The 20,257-nt window shown below is 37.9% G+C and overlaps 1 protein-coding gene across 1 annotated transcript in view; it reads left to right on the top strand.

Annotated features, from left to right (window-relative positions):
- The window catches only part of LOC114705387 (CD2 associated protein), an 83,844-nt gene that overhangs the window by 33,057 nt on the left and 30,530 nt on the right, over positions 1–20,257 (top strand). The window contains exons 4-7 of the mRNA XM_028887268.2: positions 4,380–4,480; positions 9,421–9,541; positions 15,924–16,111; positions 19,901–19,979. Coding sequence (XP_028743101.1) covers positions 4,380–4,480; positions 9,421–9,541; positions 15,924–16,111; positions 19,901–19,979 — 489 coding nt within the window. The remainder of the gene's footprint in view (positions 1–4,379; positions 4,481–9,420; positions 9,542–15,923; positions 16,112–19,900; positions 19,980–20,257) is intronic.

Raw genomic sequence — 20,257 nt, 5'->3', positions numbered from 1 at the left:
TCAAAGGCTGTTTTCTCAGGTTAGTAGAAAAATACTACCTGGAAGCTTGTTAGAAATGTGCTATTGTATCAGGGGCTCTAAAATATTAGGATTCCTACAGAAAACACTGAGCAGTGAAAAATAGGGATTTATGATGTTTATGTAATGCTTAAAGATTATATGACCAGTAAGAAAGATTTAAATAGTGCTTTGCCAGGCAAGTAAAAATGACATACCTACCTTTTGGTCTGCCTTGATGTGCAGTGTTGAGTAGGAGAAAGACAGCTCTGCCTTCTTTCTCCAGCTCTGTCCCCTCCCCTTAGCTAATATACTGACTTACAGAAAGCTTGTGTATTTGTCTAAAAATGGAAATATAAGCATTTACTTGGCAATATAGCCAGGTGTGATTTTTAAAGAAAAAGCTGACTTGATTTTTTTTTTTTTTTTTAAGTTTAGAGGTGGGCTGTGCAACATGACTTTCAGGTTTTTTTTTTTTTATTACATTTGTTGACTTACATGTGTGACACATGTAGAGACCACAAGAGTTTGTGCCTTCTTTCCACTGTGTCATTTCCAGGGATCAAACTGGTTGTCAGGCTTGGTGGCAAGTACCTGCTGAGCCATCATTCTGGTCCTCAGCATCATTGATTTTCAAAGAAAAAGGCAAGAGATTCAACCCTAAGGATGGACCCATCTTCCAGGAGAGAGCAGGGCATTTGTATCCACTGCCCATAGCCATTAATGTCTAACCTGAATTGAAGAAGGGGGATATGTTGAGACAAGAGTTTACTCCAGTTTTCTTTAGTCCTATCTTGAGGAAATCTATATGCTTCCACTTCTCTCTTCTGGCTTGTGACTGGATGATCTGTGCATTGATGACAGTGGGGTGTGGAAATTGTCCCTGCTGTTATTGTGTTGAAGCCTATTTCATTTGATGCCCTCCTGGTTCTTACTGTTTGTTTAGTTTGAGACAGGATCTTAAGTACTCTAGCCTAACTTTGAACTCCTGATTCTGCCTCCAGTCAACCACCATACCTACCATAACTGTATGCCCTTCAGGGTTTCTGTTGACAAAGCTATCTTTAGTCCAATAGGATTAGTCTTAAGTATGATCTGGCATTTTCTCTTGTGGGTTTTAAGTCTTTCTGGTGCTGTCCTTTTGATAGGTTGTATACCATACATTGTATGGTTGCATACCATACATTTTCTGGTTGCTGAGGGTTATATAACAATTCTGTTCCTGATTGTGCATGCTTTTCCAAAAATTAGGGAAATTTTCTGCTAATTCATTTGGATTGCTTTGTCCTTTTTAAAATTTTGAGTGTATTGATGACATGCATGTTTAATCTTTTAATGATGTCTTCCAAATCTTTCATGTTCTATTCACTCTTCTTGATCCTCCTGCCCCTGCCTCCTTCAGCAAATCCTACCGGTGTGCGCCACCACAACCGGCACTTTTCATTCTTCTTTTTGTATTTTTATACAAATGTGTTACTTCCAAAGGAGTTCTGTTGTACAATATTAAGGTGTGCTACTTTAGTTTATGGTCTGGAACATTTGTTTAATGATGCAAAGATGTGTTACATTTGTTGGACTAAATAAAATTCACCTGCAGGAGGCTGCGTCAGCAACTAGCTGACAGAAAATAGTAGGGAACGGCCAATAATGAGGCAGGAAAAAGGATAGGTGGGGCTGGCAGGCAGAAAGAAGAGATAGAAGGAGAGCTCTGGGAGGAAAGGAAGGAGGAATGAGAAAGAGAATGAGAGGAAGACTTCAGGGGCCAGCACGCAGCTACACAGCCATACACAGTGAGAAGGAAAGAAAAGGTATGCAGGAATGGAGGAAGATAAAAGCCCTGAGGCACAAGATAGACGGGATAATTTAACAAAAGCTGGCTAGAAACAAGCCAAGTAAAGGCCAGGCATTTATAATTGAGAATAAGCCTCCATGTATGATGTATTTGAGAGCTGGGTGGTGGGCCCCCAAAAGAGAAAAAACAAACAACAGCAGTCTTCAAGCTCTGATATTTTTTCTTTTGCTTAATTAAGTCTGCTGTGGAGGTTTTTGGATGAATTCTGTTTGATTTACTGAGCATCATTTTCTGTTTTTTCTTTTTCAAAATCTCTTTTGAATTTCTCATTTATATGTTGCCTTGTTTTTCCAAAGTTTGCTTAGTCATTCCATCTGTATTCCTTTGGATCTCATTAAGCTTTAAAATAACAACAACAACAAAACACTATCTTAAATTCTTTATCTGGAATTTCATCTTGTTCAGTATATTTTGAATCTGTTATTGCAGAGTTTTGTTTTGTTTTTTTAAAGAATGTGCTAAGTTAATTTGTCTTTTTCATATTCTTTTTATGTATTTCTACTGAGATTTGCATGTCTGGTAAAATGAGTATCTCCTATTTCAGTGAAGGTAAATCTTAGGGATAATAGTTTGGTATGCAGAATCAAGTTTATTTCTGGCTGGTTACTATAATATTGTCACTTTACTCCTTAGAGTTTCTTGGGGTTTTATTATTGAGGTTGGGCATAACCCATGCTTAGTATTGGAGTTGGAGAGAGCCACTTCTTCTGGTGACACAGTAGTAGAGGTACTGTGACAGTTCAGACCTTGTGTGGTCGAGTACATCCTGTGTAATAACTCTTACCTACAATTGGAGAGGTAGTCCCTATTGGTAATGGAGGTTTCCTCAGGCACTGTTTATACTGTCCCTGTTATTTGAATATGCAGCTCTAGTAATCATGTAGGGTCCAAGCCATTTGTTCTTTGAGTAGGCATTGGATCAAGTCCAATGGTTTTCTGGGACAGTTGAAACAGAAATCACAGTGCTCCTGCTGTGCCACTGATACCCAGTGTTAACAGGAGTATGTGATTATACAAGATATTGTAGAGACTAATGCAGAGGACATATACGTAGTTATGATAGAAGCAGAAATGTTGTTATTCCTCTGTTTTGCTGCTATAGACATGCCTGTCCAAGATTGAAGCCTCAGGTCCCCTCTCCCTGGTGTGTATGCTTGCTTGGGATGGGCTTTTCTGCCTCTGAGAAATCAGTTGACTATCTACCAGCGGTATTGCAGGAGTGGTTGCAGTTGGAGCTGTGTAAAATTCCTTAGTTTTAGGTGCAGACAGAAATGGAGAAAGAATACCACATCCAGACACAGTTTCTCTGCTGACTTTACTGTGAACCCGTGGGCAGCACTGTGACTGAGGGTGCAATAACATTGCTTCACACTGCCCCAGCACACCCATGTGGCTGGAGAAGACAGTCTTGGAGCTGCTCATCTTGTTAGAGACAGGAGCTTCTTGTGTGGAACTGAGAGCTGAGTGGATCTACTTGTGACTAACTACTCCCTCATCTCAGTTCGTGGGCTTCCCTAATCATTTGGTTTTCATGGCTGACACCTTCACTCTGCATCCTTTATACCAGATTCTCAAAGTGTAGCTCTCTTAGTGGGTTTGTATCAGTGTCTTTCTCCTGAGTCAGGTCTGACCCTCTGAAACATGGCAGTCCAGATTCAATCATCAATTCTCAAGAAGTCTCCAGGTTACAGCATCCTGGGGAATTGCTGGGAGATGAAGTCCTCTTTCTAACACTGTACTGCTGGATAGATTCAGGTTCTCTTTAGAATATAAACTTCCAGGGTTGTGAAACTTCCAAGGAGGTAGGACTGCCAGTGTCTGTGCTGAGAGTTTTTTGATTCTCTTTCACCTTTATCCCAGCAGAAGGGAAAGGTCCCAAGCTGCTGAGATAGGGACATGGGTATTGGGATATTTTTTCTCTTGCTATTCAGCTGTCGCAAGGCTCTGGACTTTACCAGCTTTTGTTTTCCTGTGGTTGAATGCCAGTTTGTTATCTCAACATGAAGCTGTACGCCTGTTACCTATTGCCAGCCTGCTTCCTTCTCCCTTCGGCCCTCCCCTCTTCCTTTAGTGGAAGGAGCAAGTGAGTGTTGGTGCTTCTGTTCAGCCATCTTGCCTTCCCTTCAACAGTCACTTAAAAGCAGTACATTTTAAATATTCCTAGGCTGTGATAAGAAGTAATCTGAAAATTACCACTAGAGGGGCTTGCCTATAATACTTTTATCGTCAAAATGTTTTTGTAGTATTAAAAGTTGGTTGTGGATATTTTGCTTTTGTGTAATTGAAGGGATCATGTATATCCATGTTTTCTATTACCAGAAGCCTTACACTTTATCTGGGGGTGAACATATTATGTTGTAGGAGAAGTATTTAAAAATCACCCAGTGCTGTTTGTGATTACCTGTGTGAATACGTTTGTTTAGTTTTCCCTTTTACACTTCCTGTAACTATAATTGTGGTATATGAATAAAAGTGCTATTTAAAATAAATGTTCTTTCTTAACATATTTTTTTAAAATGATTTCTTTTAGAGACAAAAAAGCGTCAGTGTAAAGTTCTTTTTGAGTACCTTCCACAAAATGAGGACGAGCTGGAACTGACAGTGGGGGATATCATTGATATTAACGAAGAGGTAAGGACCAGAAAGACTTTGTACATTCACAGTAGTCCAGCAGCTAGGCGGTAGAGCTTCTAGAAGAGGGCTTCATTAGAATATTAAAATTTATAAAAATTTATGCCTGTTTTCAATAAAATTTAAAGACAGTCTTTTTTATTTGTCCTTGCTATATACTATTTGTGTGTTTGCCTTAAGAAATAAAAATAAACATTTTTTCAAGCTTAAAATTAATGTAATTTTCTATTGGCAAGATAGCTCACCCAAGCCTGGTTACCTGAGTTCCATCCTTGTAACCCATATAAAGGTGGAAAGAGAACTGACTACAAAGTTGCCCCTGACCTCTGCATGCACATTGCATGAGCACACCCATACTCACATCATGCTCACATACCATTATAATAATGCTAAAAAAGTAAAATTAATGTTATTTAAATAGCTCCAAATACTGGAGAGCCTTATCTTAATTCTCTGTTGGCACAAAACAGAAGCAGAAAAATGTCCTTTTGAATGATACAGGAGTGCAATGCAGAAATTGCTTTAAAGTCTGTCTCTGAATTGTTGTATTTAGATACTAGACAAGTATGCTTTTTTCACAGTTTCATACTTTAGACTAAGATAAGAAAATATTTCTAATTTCTCACATCTGATTTTATCAGTTTTGCTGGGCAGTGAAGATGCTGTTTTAGTGAGTGCCTTGATATAATATATTGTAGCAGGAATTGATTTTGTGTCATAATTTCTCATTTATCACTGATGTCTATGATAACTTCTAGGATACCTAGACAAAAGGCAGTCTGATTTACTCTATCTGATGGTGACACAGTTAACATTTATTTAGATGTGCTGTGCTAAGTAAGTTTCACATTTATTTCCTTTAAACTTTAAACAATCTAACAGAAGGGAATATTTATCTTCATTTCTCAGAGGTAGAGATTGAGTCATAGAGAATCACATTGCTTATTGTTACTCGTGACACATAAGAAGCTACCCTAAAATTAGTGGCAAAAACAATTGTTATGTTTGTGGGTTGTGTGGTTCAAGTAATGCAGATAGAGCACAAGGGGATTGGCTTGTCTCTTCTGTGATGTCTAGGGCCTCAGCTGGAAAGTTCAGAAGTCAAGGACTGGTGAGAGCCTTGTAAGAAAGCCCCTTTATTCACACCTGATCTCTGACAGCCTTGAAGACTAGAACTGCCACTTGGACAGCTGTTTAATTTCCTTTCCATTTGGCTTGGATTTCTTACAGTATGGTAATGTGGGGATTTATCAAGGCAACTCCATGCTGTTAAAAAGGAGATTTATTTTGGGGTACCTTATAGCCAATAAAGGGGTTGGTTACAGGATCCGATAGGTGAGGTGGTAGTTCAGCAGGGTTCTCTGGAGAACTCTGACCCGGTCTGTCTTCCAGCCTCCAGGAGCACCAGGCACCAAGAGAGCCAGCACATCCGGATCTTGGTCTTAAGGGCTCTTGTCTCAGCCCTGCCCCAGGGGTGCGTCATAGGTAGGCATGGCAGTTACCAGAAGCCTCGCTAGGGGGTAGTACTTCCAGGTCAAAGCTAGAACAGCTACCCACTACAGTATCTGGGTAGTTGATCTTATAATCTGAAATGGTTGAGATTCTGAAACCTCTTGACTACTCATGTAATAATCAAAAAGCTTTGGATTTTAGACAAAGTTAATAGAAAATTTATTCCATAGTCTGAAATTTGAAGCACATTTTGAGTAGAGGGTGCTTATTTTGATTTGCATAGCAGTTTCACAATTCTAAATGCAACTGTATCAGCAACATGGTGAAATGCCTTTTACAGTCTAGCCTTGGAAATGATAGCTACTTACAAACCACTTAGATGCTGTCAGGAGTGAAGGGTGAGAGCATAGAAATTATCAGTTCTTGATGATAATGGTGCCAAGACTACATTTGTGGTGTGAGATACGTTATGAAGCCATCTTCACTTAACTTCATATGTGCCTGACATGCAGTGGCCTGAATTTGAATGTGTGTAGCTTGTTGTCTTGTTGTGCCTGTCTTGAACAGCTCCCCCTTGCCCAATGGAGATGAACCCAGGGCTTTGTGCATAGTGGGCCCTTGTTTTTTCTTTTTTTTTTTTGAACCAGGGTCTGACCATGTATCTTAGGCTGGTCTCAAACCTATAGTCTTCCTTTTCACCTCCTGAGCACTAGAATTACAGGCATGTGTCGGCAAATTAGACTGTACAGTCTGTTTTCAAATGATTGCTTGCTTTTTGTTTATTTGTTTATTAGAGACAGGGTCTCATACCCCAGGCTGGCCTTAAAGGTGGTCCTCCTGCCTCAGCCACCTCAGTGCTGAGTGTACAGGCATGGTCACTATGCCCAGTTCACTATTGCTGTGCTTGAATGCGTGTTCTTTACCACTCTTCTTCCCAAGAATTTCTTAATTAAACAATGTTTAACAAGTTGCTGATAGTTGGAGTTTAAATAATACCGATGTTTTTTTCTTTGTGTCTGTTCCATTTTGTCATACTTAATTTCATAGTACACGTGGCATCTATAATTTTGAATCCTGTGAACAGACATTTCCTGTCCTGACCACCCGGTCCCAAATAACTGACTCAGAGGCTGAATATGAATTATAAATGCTCAGCCAGTAGCTCAGGTTTTTTACTAACTACCTCTTACATGTTAAGTTAACCCATATTCCTTATTTATGCTCTGCCACATGACAGTACAGTGTATTAGCATAGCACTTTCATCTTCTCCCTCTGCATCTGGCTGGCGACTCCTCACTCTGCCGTTCACTTTTTCTTCATCCTTAGTTTGGTCATCCTGCCTATACTTCCTGCCTGGCTACTGGCCAATCAGCATTTTATTAGACCAATTCCACTGACAAATCGTTACAGTGTACAAGAGGATTGTTCCACAGCACAATCCTTTATCTTAGTTTTTTCTTCTCTTCCTTCCCTCATTCTTTGACCCTCATTCTTTGAGGTAGGGTCTCCTTCTGTAGCCCACTTCCAGGAACTCACAATTTAGCTGGGTCTGGCTTACACTCAAAGCAACTCTCCTGCCCTAGTCTTGAGTGCTCTGGTCAGACACAAGCCAGTTTCATATTGCCTTGAGTCTGCTAAAACCCTGAACTCTTCATGCTTGCTGCTTTACTTTGCTATACCAAACATAATGTATCTAGCACTTTTTTTTTTTTAAAGATTAATTCATTTATTAGGTGTACAGTGTTCTGCCTGCATGTATGTCTGCAGGCCAGAAGAGGGCACCAGATCTCATTACAGATGGTTGTGAGCCACCATGTGGTTGCTGAGAATTGAACTCAGGACCTCTACAAGAGCAGTCAGTGCTTTTAACCTCTGAGCCATTTCTCCAGCCCCTGTATCTAGCACTTTGTATTTCAGCTATATTGTCTGTAACCATCATGTATTTTGATGTGACTATTTACCCTCTCCTCCCCCCATGCTTTTTATCTAAAAGAATCTTTTTTTTGGGGGGGGGGGATTTCGAGACAGGGTTTCTCTGGAATTACAGACAGTTATGAGCTGCCATTTGGTGCTGGGAATTGAACCTGGGTCCTCTGGAAGAACAGCCAGTGATCTTAACTGCTGAGCCGTCTCTTCAGCCTCTGTTAAAGAATTTGATTCATGAGAATATTCTTTTTGGAGTAAGGTGCTTATTAGATGAGTTTGAAAGTGATTTTTTTTCAGGATTGGAGAGATGGCTCAGTATTTGAGAGTACTGGCTGCTCTTCTGGAGGACCCCAGTTCACTTCCCAGCATTCACATGGCAGCTCACATGGTAACTCCAGTTCCAGGGCTCCGACGCCTTCTTATGGCTTCTGAGGCTACTACATGCATGTGGTGCATAACACCACATTCAGACAAATGCTCATGCATATAACATGAACAAATAATAAAACCAAAATAATTTTTTCATACTTTGTTTAAAAATCATTGTTTAACTAAAAGGAGAAATAAGATTTTATATCACTTAGGAAATTACATCCTTAGAAATGTTTTTACATTTATTATTAAATTTGTTTTTAATTATTTGTGTGTATGTGGCTCTATATGCATGTGTGTGCAGGTGCCTGAGGTGGGTAGAGGTTTGTGATCCCCAAGAGCTGGGATGCTGTGAGCTGTCTGACGTGAGTGCTGGGAATTGAATTCCGATCCTTTTTCTTTCTTTCTTTCTCTGTGTAGCTTTGGCAACTTTCCTGGAACTCACTCTGAGCCCTGGCTGGCCTTGAACTCACAGAGATCCTCCTACCTTTGCCTCCTGAGTGCTAGAATTAAAGGCGCACACCACCACCACCCGGCTTTCTTCTTCATTCCTAACCCCTGAGTGTGTGTGTGTGTGTGTGTGTGTGTGTGTGTGTGTGTGTGTGTGTGTTATGTGTTATGCTCATGTCATGGCACATTGATAGAGGTCATAGAACAACTTCTGGGAGTCAGTTTTCTTTTACTCTGTGGGCTTCAGGGATCAAACTTAGGTAGTCAGGATTGGCAAGCACTCTTACCTGCTGAGTCATTTCACTGGTCCGGGAAATTATATTCTTAGTTACTAAACTTTGTCCAAACAAAGATTTTTAAGTAAATAGTATATCTTATATTTCTAAAACAAGGCTCAGTAATGTGTGGGTCAGGAGCTGTGTGCTTTCCCAGTTAGGGGTTATACTCTGTCACTTTTGTAAAAAGTGTTTGCTTCATAGGTTGTAATTGATTGTAAGTTCTCATTGTAAACACTGCAAGTAATATGATTAATCCCACGCATGACTAACCTTATATTAATTTAGAAATATTAGACTTTAGATACTTAAAATATATTCCCAACTTGCGTTTTCTTTCTTTTAAAAGTGTTTGTTTTGCATCATTTATTATTGCTCATTTACTTTTACAGCTCAGTTTTCCCATAGAGTGAAGGTTTTCACTTAAAAGAATTTTATTACTTTTGAGCTGTGACCTTTTTCAGGTAGAGGAAGGCTGGTGGAGCGGAACCCTAAACAATAAGTTGGGACTTTTCCCCTCAAACTTTGTGAAAGAGTTAGAGCTCACGGATGATGGTGAAACTCATGAAGGTCAGGACGAATCAGGTAGGTGAAAGACTTTACTGTGGCTTTATCTTCTGGAATTGTTTTTTTTTTTTTTTTGAGTGCTTAATCAGTTTCAGTTTATCTAGTTTAAAAATGCATATTATAATGGGAATAAAAGGGGAAAAAACACCTGGTCAAATAGTTTGTTCTTTTTCTTTCCCTGAGTTCTGTTTTATCCTATTGTTTATCTGTACTTTTTGAACTGCTGAGTTTTCAGATGGCCTAGCTTAATAATTGAGAAAATTTAAAATAACAATCTTACTTTTGTTTTCTATATTCATACATCAGATTCTGTTTTCCCTACAGTCAAATGCCATTTAGTTGTTTATGCTATTATTGTTGTTTGGTTTTTTGAGGTAAGTTCTCTGTATGTAGCTTTATCTGACATAGAACTCACTGTGTCGGCCAGGCTGGCTTTGAACTTGTAGCAATCCTCCTGTTTCAGTCTCTCAAGTGCTAGGATTCCAAGTATGTGTCCTACCATGTGTAACTTAGTAAACTTTGATCTGTTGTCAATTGGAAACACAAATTCATCTTTATATGCTCTCCATTCAAGGAATTTAATTGAGGAAATATTAACCCAAGCGAGTTATAAATTAATACTATTTTTTAAAATTTAATACTATTTGCTGTGGTATTTAGGAAACTTACTTTAAAAGATTACTTAAATTTTCAAGTGCAGGTGGAACTATACCTATAGTGAGGATTGTAAAAGTCATGCTTCTATTAGCGAGTAATACATAGCCATTTTTTGGTTATATACAAAAATTCATAGATTTTAAGGGGTATTTTATAATCTGAAGGATACCAGTTACTTTTTCTTTTCTTGTTAGGGTCAGTATAATGCCAAGGGGTGTGTATGTTACTTTTTTTATGTGAGTTGTGGCAGGGAATATACACTGTCTTTGTCTTTCTATAATTAGTTTGCAAACAGAGTAATGGTTTTATCAAGAAGGTATTATATGGAGCTGCAGGGCGGTGTAGTGTTCTGAATTGCTATTTCCTTTGACTTTTGCCAATACTTTTTGTTGTTGGGGTTTTCCTGTGTTCCGGCCAGCCGGCTGTAGGGACAAATCTCTCCCACTCACGTCCCCCAAGTAAACACACAGAGGCTTATGTTAATTAAAACTTCTCTGCCATTAGCTCAGGCCTACCACTGACTAGCTCTTACATTTAAACTCAGCCCATTTCTGCTAATCTCTATGTTGCCACATGTTCCGTGGCTTTACCTGTGTGCCATTACAACTTTTAGTGTTTTATATGTGGATGAGCACATGATTTGAAGTGAAACAAAAACTGTTAATGTGTAGAGAGTGGATTTCTAAGCTTTAGTGAACTGAATAAGAGATTTTTAGAGAAAATAAATCCAAATAATAATTAAAAATTTCATAGACTTTAGGTTGGAGAGATGACTCAACAGTTAAGAGCACATACTGCTTTTGCAGAGCACTTGAGTTAGTTTCCCAGCATGCTCGTTGGGCAGCTCACAACACCCTACAGTAACTCCAGCTTCAGGAGGATCTGGTTCCTGGGACACACACCCACCTGTGCAAATAATTAAAATAAATCCTTACAAAATAAAAATAAAAATTTATCTATAGTAGCATTAAATGTAATTGATAAAAGAAATCTAGAGTTCAGTTTTGAAATTATTCTTAAGTGTTGTGCTTTTAGCTTTACTGTTTCAGACTTTAAAAAGAAGTCCCTGCAACTTTTGTCATCATTCATAATTATGTGTTTGTTTCTGCATATGAATTGGATGGTATCTTCCCTAATACTACAACTTAAGAAACTCGGAGCCTGGAGAGCAGGCAGTCTTTTTTTTTCCTTTTTTAAAAAAAATTTAATTAATTTATTTAATTTTTATGGGTGTTTTGCCTGCATGTATTGTGTATGCCACATGTGTGCCTGGTTCTCTCCGAGGGTGGAAGAAAGTTTTGGATCCTTCAAGGCTGGAGTTAACAGACAGTTGTAAGCTGCCATTTGTGTGCTGGGAATCAAACCTAGGTTTTCTGATAACAGCCAGTCTCTCCCCAGCCCAAGAAGGCAGTCTTAGTGAATGGTAGAAAATACGAAGAAAATTAATTTTTGGGAGGAAAAGCTAGGCTTTTTCAAATGGCAGAAAATGGCATGAGGTGATAGAGTGAAGTTCAGAAACATCTAGATACCTAGAAAGTCTGTATAACACCCTAGTTTCATTTGGTTGATTTTCATATTTATATATTAAATTTTTTTGTTTCTTTCTGTGTGTATGTATATCTGCATGTGAGTACGTGGATGCCCGGGGAGGCCAGAAAAGGATGATGGATCTCCTGAGCTAGAGTTACAGACAGTTGTGAGCTGACTGATATGGGTGCTGGGAAGTGAATTCAGGTCCTCTGGAAGAGCAGCAAAATGCTCTTAACTACAGACCCATCTCTCCAGCTCCTCGCCTCTCATTTTGTATCAGAGAAAACTGACATTGTTAGGATTATATGCTTTTATTTTTATTGAAGATCAGAATTTCTGAGTTCGATTGTTTGAATTCCGTTGCTGAGTACTTTTATTTTAAAGTGTTGGCTTATAGGACCATTTTTTGAAGCCCTGAGAAAGGGTTTTGCTATAGTCCAGGTTGGCCTCAAATTCAAGGTAATCCTTCTGCCTCAACCTCCCAGGTGCTAAGCTTACAGACCTGCTAGAAATGTTTCCTTCTAACACGGGGAAACATAAAAATGAAAGACTTCTCATGCTTCTTTTACCCAGATTTATCCAGTTAACAATTCACCATGTGCTAATGATCTTTCATGTTCTCTCTATAGCTGTTTTTAAAATCTTGTTAATCTTTTAGATCAAGGATAGCCTCATAGTTACATTATCATCAAATCAAGACACTTTATATGGATAATATCGTGTCACACACAGTTGATCTACAGACTTCTTTAATTGTTCTGTTATGCTTATATAATGATATTTTTTCTTCTGAACTCAGGAACACACAATACGGTTTACTTTGTGTCTTTAGACCACTTCCTTTATCTTCTGTCTGCTTTTCTGGGGATTGAGACTTTTGGAGAGTGTACACTAATTGCTTTGATTTTTCTTGAGTGGATTCAGTACATTGTTTTCATTTAGTATGGGGGGGGGGACTTAGATTCTAGGGTTCCCCATAGATATCAAAATCAGAGGATACTACAGTTTCTTTCTAAAATGGCATAGAATTTGCATATAATTTAGGCACATCTGATTGTGTATGTTAAGTAATTTGCAGTTTTACTTACAATACCTAAAACAATATAAATAGTTGTTATACTGTATTTATAAGGAAAAACAAGAAAAAGTTTGTGAAGATGCAGCTTTCATATACCCAACCACATTTCTACTTGGTTGAATCTGAATACAGAACACTTGGATATGGAACTTCCATGGATGCTGTGACTTCATTGTGTCTTTGCTTGGAAGGCTCTTTGAAGTATTCTGATGGCCTCTTGTCTGATTTAGTATTCTCTTATTAATCACTTCATTATTGATGCCTTTTCTGACTGCTCTTGTATAAAAAAAAAAAAAAAAAAACCAAAAATCTCAACCCCTTCTCTTTAATTATCTTCCCCTGATTTCATTTTGAAGCAGGATTTACTATTCCTATTTACACACACACACACACACACACACACACACACACACACACACACACACACACTCACACACTCACTCACACACACACAAACACATTGGCCAACTACTTATTAGAATATATAAATTTTGTTCACTGCCAAATGCCTATTTTGTGGAGTAGTGTGACATATTGATGTCCAATGAATGAAAGAATAGTACTTTTTGGTATACAGAGAACTTTTCAGACAGTGTAGAAAGTGAAACCTTAACTGTTGAGGGTATTGGTATCATTAAGGGTGCTGAAACTCCTGATTATCCACTGAGTAGTAAGATCACAGTTGGGTTTCTGTTGCTTTCTTTTATACTACTTAATGTGTAGAAGGCATGGACAGGAAATTAAGTACTAGACATTGCTTTGCAGCCCTGTGGTTTGCCTGTTGGATTTTAATTTCCCTGAGTCATGACTGAGGTTTCTGAGCAGTGATATGAGAGTTCATTTACATTTAAGTGGAGGCATGGCATTAAATCTGAAATCTAATAATCATAGACTGAAGGGAACCCTGCATGAAAAAACTGCTTTTCACTTAACATCCATAGTTTACTTTGAGTATATTGAGTGCTTGTTGTCCAACATTCTGTGCTTGATTCTGGGGATTCAGTGGTGAATAACCAAGGCTCCCCCACCCCCAACCCCACTTTGAAGCTTTTGTTCCATTCCAAATAAAAGGCTATTTATTAAATAAGTCAAAGTTAATATAATTTGACATGCAAAATATTTGTCACAAGAAACTTCAGAGTACTATAGATGTATGTAAGAGAGGGAAAAAACCTTTTGCAGAAGTCTCAAAATAAATAGACAGTGCCTCAGCAAATTTGAAGAGTGAAGAAAAACCATAGGATTTTCAAGATCCTGAAAGGCATTCAGTTCAGAGTGATTTTGGATTATGTAGTTCAAGGTGGTGTTAAGGGTGGAGAAACTGTCAGGCTTGAGGCATTACAAACACTAATCACAGAGAAGGCTTGCAGGGGAGTGAAGTGGTCAGAACTGTCTTTTTAAGCTGGCTTGTTTTGCTTACAGTGGGGAGAGTGCATAGAAGAAGAGTGGGTTGGCAGCCCCGGCTGGGAGTATTTTGGTGATTTAGGTAGAGAGCGTAATCATCTAAACTAGAAGAATGCTGTGGTGGTGGACAGACATGGGAAGAACAGGAGTGCTATGTAGGTTCTGTATCATAGAGGATCTAGTTAGGATAGGGTACAGAGTGACTGAAGAAGAGTAGTTAGAGATTACCAGGTAGTCCTTGGGTTGATGCAGATAACTGTTTCTGGAGATAGGTTTAAGTTGGGAGAGATGGTGAATTTACTTTGAGATATTGAGTTAGAGCCCTGTTAGGAAATATGGGCCTATCCACATAAAGATAATCAAGATAATGTCCCTTCCTCTCTCTCCCTCCTTCCCGCCATTCCTTCACACAAATAGACACAAACACAAAGTGTGGGGCCAACTTGAAAAGTGTCTAGACTGCTGTTGTAAGATTAATGGTAGATTGGCTTGTTTTATTGAATGCTGTATTTTCATCAGGTGTCTCTTTTGTATTACTTTTCCTCAATACCCAGTATAGTCCATGATTTCTTGGTTAATTTTTCAAACAAAGGATTTGTTTGGATTTAAAAATTTTTTTTTATGTCACTATGTGGAGGTACACATAAAGTAGCTTTTTGTTGTGCAAATTTAATGAAAAAGGACAGATTTTAGGGTAAATAGTGATATAGATAGATAGATAGATAGATAGATAGATATAGATATGTATACATATCTATATATATTCTCAGTGACTATAAGTGCACATTCAAACTGCAGCAGAGGGGTATTTAATGAGCTATTAAAAGGAGATGCTAATAAACAATGGGACAAACCAAGATGAGAAAGAGAAAAGGAATAAAAATAAAAACATTTATATTAATAAATGGTCTGAAAATTGAAAGGACAAGATTGCCAGACAGGTAAGTATACTATCAGAGCCTCAAAACAGGTTACAAGAAAGATAGAACTTGGTATTCTGTGTAAGATATACTATATCTAGGATGGCAATATTAATATCAAAGGGTCCTTCAGGAAACGAAATACTACTGTGAAGCTTCTTTATAGCAAAATGCTCTTTCATGAACTAATCCACGCCTGCAAATCCTAACACTAGTGCCCCAGGTGGTGGTGAATCAGCCATCTCCTAGTGGGTGCCACCTCTTAGATGTTTCATCACCTTTCTGTACCATTAACAAGCACATGAACCTTTAGGAGACAAACCATATCTAAGCTGTAGCATCTTGCTAAGAATCTTTTGTGTTAGTTTCCTGAATTTCCTTTTTTTAAAAAAAAATTATTTAACTTTATTTTATGTGCATTGATGTGAGGGTGTCAGATGCCCTAGAACGGGAGTTACAGACAGTTTTGAGCTGCCATGTGGGTGCTGGGAATTGAACTGGGTCCTCTGGAAGAGCAGTCAGTGCTTTTAACTGCTGAGCCATCTCTCCAGCCCCCAGTTTCCTGAATTTCTTTGTCATAAAATTATAATTAGAATATCTACTGTTTTATTCAACACAGCAACAACAACCAATGTAAAGTACATCTTTCTCTAGGATGTTTGAGCACTGTGCTGTTTATCTTACTGTCTTTGTTCTTTTCTTTTCTTTCTTTCTTTTTTTTTTTTGTATAAGATACAGATACTGTAGAAAGTGATGTAAAGATTTCTGTAATTTTGGGTGTCATTCTTCATAAACAAAATTCTTCTTTTAGAAATAGCCTTGACTGGCTCTACCTCACCTTTACTATCTCCGGGGAATGCGAGTGAAACTGCTCCTGGATCAGTTACACAGCCAAAGAAAATTCGAGGGATTGGATTTGGAGATATTTTTAAAGAAGGCTCTGTGAAACTTAGGACAAGAACATCCAGTAGTGAAACAGAAGAGAAGAAACCAGAAAAGGTAGTGTACTGGTTCTCGGTTATTGTGTTACATACTGAGCAAATCTGACTTGGAGGGAGGAAAGTTTATATGGCTCACATGTCCTAATCAGTCCATCATTGAGGGAAATCAGAACAGAACTCAAGCAGGAATAGAGGCAGGAACCATGGAGTAATGCTGCTTACTGGCTTACTCAGCTGGACTGGTCCTCCTCATATCAGTCAGCAATCAAGAAGATGCCTCACAGACATGACCCACAGGCCAGGTTGATGGAAGCAGTTCCTCAGTTGAGCTTCCCTCTTGGGTGATGGTAGTTTGTGTCAGGTTGACAAAAACTAATCATCACAGGTAGTGATCATAGCTAACCATCACAGGTAGTAATAATGAATTTAACAGGTTAATTTTATTCGTTGTTTCATTTAGCACTTTAGGGGTAAGAGTATTGGCTTTCTGTTTGTTTATATGCTTTTTTGAGGTAAGGATTCCTTATGTAACCCAGGCTAGCCTGGACCTCAAGATCCCCCTGGTATTTCACCCCTCATCACTAAGCATTTTTTTTTAAGTTGTAAAATTTGGAAGTCTGTTAATTTCCTTTTGGGGGTTATAGAGACTTATGCATAAGAAGTTTATGGGAGGGGTTGGCGATTTAGCTCAGTGGTAGAGCGCTTGCCTAGTAAGGACAAGGCCCTGAGTTCAGTCCTCAGCTCCGGGGGGCGGGGGGCGGGGGAGAATATGGGAAATGTCTCTTGTAATTTGTGTTACAAACACAAATTTCAGTGTTACAAACTTAGGGGCTTATTAATTGGTAAATCCAAGATAGACTTTTCTTACTGGCAACCTTAGGGTCTTGTAGTTATAACAGTGTAAATATAAAAGGGAGATATTTTCTTTTTGTCATTTTGTCATTTACAGCTAAAGATTTGTTATTTTTCTTTTAATTTAATAGATAGCTAAAAATGAACTATTAAAGTGAATTGAAAATGAAATATTAAATACCTAAGTGCTACTTAACTTTTCTCTGAATTCTCAACAGTAGCTAAATTTACTAACCTTACTTCTTAGTGTTTAGATAATTTTATTAGCATTTTACTAGCATTTTCAAATGAAGTCAAGAGAATAATCCATAATTTATAAGATCTAATGAAAAGCTACAAACTAAGTCAGATTTTTGTTTTGAGGGGAAATAATTTTAGTCTTGAGCATGTCTTTGGAAATTTTTGTTCCCAATGTCTGTACTTTGGAGATACTGACTAATTGCTTCAGAAGAAATGAGCTTTATCCCTATAGTTATCATCTTTTCTTAAAAAAAAAAGTTTTATTTTATGTGTATGTGTGTGCATGCGTGCATATGTGTGTATGTGTGTAACGTGCACACATGAACCCGAGAATATCAGAAGAGGGAGCTAGATCATCTGAAACTGGAGTTTCATGTGCTTGATTGAGCTGCTGAGTGGGTGTTGGACCAAACCTGGGTCTTCTTTAAGAGCAGAAAGTTCTCTATCTGCTGTGCCATCTCTCCAGAATATAATTCTCATTTATATCTCCTTATCTCTTAAAGGTTTAAGATATTTCATTATTTATCCAATTCAGCTGTATCTCATTTGGTTGGTGAAATGCATTGTTATTTCTCCCAAGATGGTGGTTTTTAATAGTCTTCTCCTCTGCCAGGTTGCTACATATTTTCCTATTTAATTGTGAGTTAGATTCAGGAAAGAGCACCTCTTCTTCCTGCCCTTCCTTTTCCGATCTCCGAGACTCTTTGGCATTATGATTTTAAGGTCTAGTCTAGTGTGATGACATGTTTCTTTAAATCTAGCACTCAAGGCAGAGGCAGGTGAATCTCTTTGTGAGAGAGAGAGAGGCCTGTCTGGTGTACATCTCAATTTCCAGGCTCCTTAGGGCCCCATAGTGAAATGCTGTCTTGAGAGGGAGAGGGAGAGGGAGAGAGAGAGAGGGAGATTGATTGATTATAGGGTATAATGGATTGGATTCTTAGTTTTGTGAAATGGTGTTTTACAGATTTTTGTTCTGTGAGGGATATTGGACTAAATGAACATGGGTCCCTTTAAGCTCTAAAAGTGTGTGATTATACTAACTTGTTTGATTAATGACATTACATTAGCATCCTGTCAGTCACAATTAATGATGTTTACTACTCAGTTATTAGTAAGAGTAGTCTCAGAGTCACATTATTTAATAAAATAGGGAGCACTTGGTATGTTTTAGGTGATACCATATTGAAAGGTATGGTTAGAACTGGCAGAAATTAAAGTGAGTATTTCGGAAGATGCAAAAAACATAATGATAGGTTATTTATCAGTGTATTCAATTTTTTAACCATTGAAGTCTAATGTCATGTTCTATGTACTGTTCTATTTGGGTAGAGGACTCAAGGAAACACTTGTTAAAGGTAGTTCAGGGCCTACCATACTCTATGGAGAAATGTCTAAGCAGACTATGGAATAGTTGTAACAGAACCTAAACATTTTCATTCCAATAGTAATGAAGTACAAAGTTTTTAAAATTCCCTCTACTTCAGGGTTGTAATGTAGATAAATGTAGTACTCATATATGAAACTCAAAAATATAGTATATACATGTAAGAAATTAAAATACATAAAATTAATTTTAAAATTCCCTCTAATTTTAAGGTTTAGTGTTGTTAAGAGTCCATTTTTATAGGTTGAGACGTGGGCTCCAGGACTGAAATCACTGCTTTGAATGATTAACTACTTCCTAATGTAAAAAGGAAGAATGATAAATCCCTACTTGATGCAGAAAGTTGTAAGAATTAAGTTTCAATATGTGTAAAGTGATTATTACTTTTATTTATTTAGGAAGTTCTATTATTAAATCATAATGTGGATACCAGAGTATATTATTTTTAGGTAGTTTTAAAAATTACTGGCTATTGGGACTAGAGAGATGGCTTAGTGGCTAAGAGCACTGGCTGCTCTTCCAGAGGACCTGGGTTCGGTTCCTAGCAATCACATAGTGACACAGAACCCTCTGTAACTCCAGTCTCAGGGGATCCACTGCCCTCTTCTGGCCTCCATGGACACTTTATACACTCAATGCACAGATATACATGCAGGCAAAACACCTGTACATGTAAGAAAAAAAAGTAGTAGCTATCATTTGAGGAAATTTTGAGATTAATTTTTTATTGCTGATTTTTAGTTATCTTACTAACCTGACTATAAGGACCCTTAGAGAGGGATGGGAAAGTGTAAAGGAAAACTTGGTTTAATGGTATTGTTCTTGGGCTGGAGACATGGCCCAGCAGTTAAGAATGCATATTGGTCTTGTAGAGGACCAGAGTTCAGTTCCTAATATCCTTGTCAGGTGACTCCAGCCACCTGTGACTCCAGCTCCAGGGATCAACACTATCTTTTGTCCTCTATGGGCAACTGAATTCACATGAACATTCCCACACATAGCCATATATATATATATATATATATATATATATATATATATATATATATATATATAAATTAAAGTAAAATCTTAAAAAACTTTTAGACTTATTTATTTTTGAGTGTGTGGGTGTTTTGCCTGCATGTATAGCTGTACCAAATGTGTGCATAGTACATTCAGAGGCCAGAAAGGGGCTTGGATTCCCTGGGACTGGAGTTACAGATGGTTGTGAGCCACCATGTGGGTTCTGGGAATTGAACCTGGGTCCTCTGGAAGAGCAGCAAGTGCTCTTAACCTGAGCCATCTCCCTAGCCTGAAAAGTAAAATTAAAAAAAAAAAGACATTTTTATTTTAACTCAAGCTAGTTGATACTGTCCTTTTCTTTTCTAGCCCTTAATCCTGCAGTCACTGGGATCCAGAACCCAGAATGTGGAGGTGACAAAACCAGACACTGATGGCAAGATTAAAGGTGAGTAAATACGCTTTTACATTGTTAACTCATTAGAGGGACTTTCATACTGTACTAATTCCCACAATATTAAATCCTACTGGATAAAAGCAAATGAGATTGAGAATTCTGGCGTGCTGTGTTCATTTGAGAATCTCTCTTAAGTTAAAACTATGTTTTGTATATATCAGACACTGAATAATATTTAAGTGATAGGGAAATTTTTTTCTTAACATTGAGTATAAGTTTTAAAATTATTAGTTCAGCCTTTAGTAGCTTAGTAAGTATATTGCTTTACA

The sequence above is a fragment of the Peromyscus leucopus genome, chromosome 16_21 (genome assembly GCF_004664715.2).
Source record: "Peromyscus leucopus breed LL Stock chromosome 16_21, UCI_PerLeu_2.1, whole genome shotgun sequence".
NCBI lineage: Eukaryota > Metazoa > Chordata > Mammalia > Rodentia > Cricetidae > Peromyscus > Peromyscus leucopus.
Note: the sequence above shows the minus strand (reverse complement) of the source record. Positions and strands in the feature narration are given on the sequence as shown.